We start from the raw sequence: 2316 nt of genomic DNA on the forward strand, positions 1-2316 counted from the left end.
TGAAGAATTAACGTAACACACACGTCACCAGAATATACTGAGACTCTGTGAAGTTCTTCTTCTTGGCTGTAATTAGATCAGAGAGACGGAGCTTCATTAACACTGATGAGGAATCTCAGTTTTACAGCAGCAGATTCATGTAAAATGTAACAAAAGATGTTGCTACAGTGTAGACTTGTGAATTCCGATGATGAATTTTTAAATTGTTGTGTTTAATGACGATGACGTGGTACACACTTATTTGTGAGTCTTGTCCTCTCGCGTGTCTCTGTGTCCTGACTTGGTCTGGAACAACGTTTGCTGATGAACACGGTGAGAAAACTAAAGCCTCAGACTGATAATCAGCCTGAACTGTGTTTATTATCAGTAACTGTGTTTTTTATGAAATGAAGAAGCTGTAAACATGCAGCGGTCTGGAGCCAGAGAACTGGGACAATGAGGCTGCTCTCGCAGTTTAAACGGCTGGATGACGCTCACCACTGCACCTGTCACGTCAGTGTTCAGCTCCGTGTGAAAATAAAGATCAGCGACACAGTGTGACGTAATATTATTGTTAATAATTAGCGCTGATCAATATAAAACATCAGGTGACGTCATTTAACGACAACATCCTTCAGGTTAATATCAGTCGTATAACAGCTGATCAGTTCGCGGGTTCAGGCCGTCGTCTACATCCTGTCCACTGAGAGTCAAAACACCTGTGTGGCCGCGACCTGAAGCTTTTTGCTGAATAAACTAAAGTTTCAGTAACAACAACGAGATAAAAACCAGAGACAGTTTTTATGTTGTTTAGTTCCGTGTTGCACATTAATATTCATATACATATTCTGATCCAGACAAAGCTCTGTATGAATATTAACATGAACTTCCTGTTTATTCAGATCAATGTCAACATGTTTTTTCTCTCTGTGTCTTGTGTGTTTTAAAATTCTCATTATAAATGAATTAGTTTTGTTTCTCTAGTTTTCATGAACTCAGTCACAGCAGCTGCGTGCTCAAGGTGTCCGGCACAGCTGCCTCAGGCAGGTGGAGAGTGTGTCCTGTGAACTTGGCTCATTGTAGCTGATAGTTTTATTGATTATTGTAACAAACAAATATGGAGATCAATATCTGACCAAGTTTGTTTTCATATTTTCTTTTCCTCTCTTGACACACAATATGTGAATGTTTTATGTGTTTCATATCAAATCATGATTTCATTTTTACATTAATTTGCACTTCATCACAGTGGTTTCCGATGTAACCCCCCCCCCCCCCAGGCAACTACATATACCTAATTACATTACTAGTGTAGCAGCTTGTCCTGATTTTGATTTGTTAGTATTTAATTTGTTTTAATATAATTAATTACGACCAAATGTGATTAAATTTACATAAGAACCAGAAGAAAGTCAAGTTCAACTTGTCTGTTTTTCTTCTTCTTTCTTTCTCACACTTATTTATTCGTTTCTCTCAGTCGAGCAGTAAAAAAAATGTTCGTGTGGTTCTACTTCTGTGTCTGAGAGACAGATGTTTTATAAATGATGAGAGCTGTCACATCTACAGGAGCCTGGAAAGATTTACTGTATTTTGTATTAGAAGCAGTGGTGTTAAAAGCAGCATCATTCATTTAAGCACTCAGTGTGTCAAGTTTATTAGGAACACCTAGCTAAAAACATAACTATCAGTCTTAAATTCCAACAGTCCTGCAGTAAATCCTCCTTCCGATGCAAGGTTATAAATGTCAGTTTGTGTTGAAACTGTGTGCAAACAGGTTTTGATGCAACTGTGTGATCATTTGAGGAGGAATGTTCAGTTTGTGTTGCTGTTTGAAACTTGCATTACATCGCTATAGAGAGGTGTTTCTGTTGTTTAACCGTCCTCATTGATTTTGTAAATCAGATACGGTTCATGATTTTTCAGAGATTCTTCCTCCTTCGATCCTGACTGACAGTTCACTGATGTGTACTTTTGACTTTTAGGTCTCTGATGAAATATTTAAAACGACCTGTGTGGCTGTGCGACCTGAAGTTTCCTCCTGAATAATTAACTAAAGTTCAAGTAACAACAATGAAATAAAAACCAGAAGACAGTTTTTATGTTTTTAGTTCCGTGTTGCACATTAATATTCATATACATATTTCTGATTCAGACAGACAAAGCTCTGTATTGAATATAACGATGAATTCCTGTTTTCAGATGCAAATGTCAACATGTTTTCTCTCCTGTGCTTGGTGAACTTTGTATCAACACCATGTTCTCTTCTCTGGAGCTTTTCCACCATTATCCAGCTCTTTCAGATATCGAGTTGAAACTTGTCTTTCAGTTCTCTGACTA

The 2316-nt window shown here is 37.6% G+C and overlaps 1 protein-coding gene across 1 annotated transcript in view; it reads left to right on the top strand.

The window, feature by feature from the left end:
• Positions 1–221: 221 nt before the first annotated feature.
• Positions 222–2316, top strand: part of LOC111237610 (V-set domain-containing T-cell activation inhibitor 1-like) — a 10561-nt gene continuing 8466 nt past the window's right edge. Inside the window, exon 1 of the mRNA XM_022766766.1 lies at positions 222–312. Coding sequence (XP_022622487.1) covers positions 222–312 — 91 coding nt within the window. The remainder of the gene's footprint in view (positions 313–2316) is intronic.

The sequence above is a fragment of the Seriola dumerili genome, unplaced genomic scaffold (assembly GCF_002260705.1).
Source record: "Seriola dumerili isolate Sdu_G_001 unplaced genomic scaffold, Sdu_1.0 BDQW01001022.1, whole genome shotgun sequence".
NCBI classification, from domain to species: Eukaryota; Metazoa; Chordata; class Actinopteri; order Carangiformes; family Carangidae; genus Seriola; species Seriola dumerili.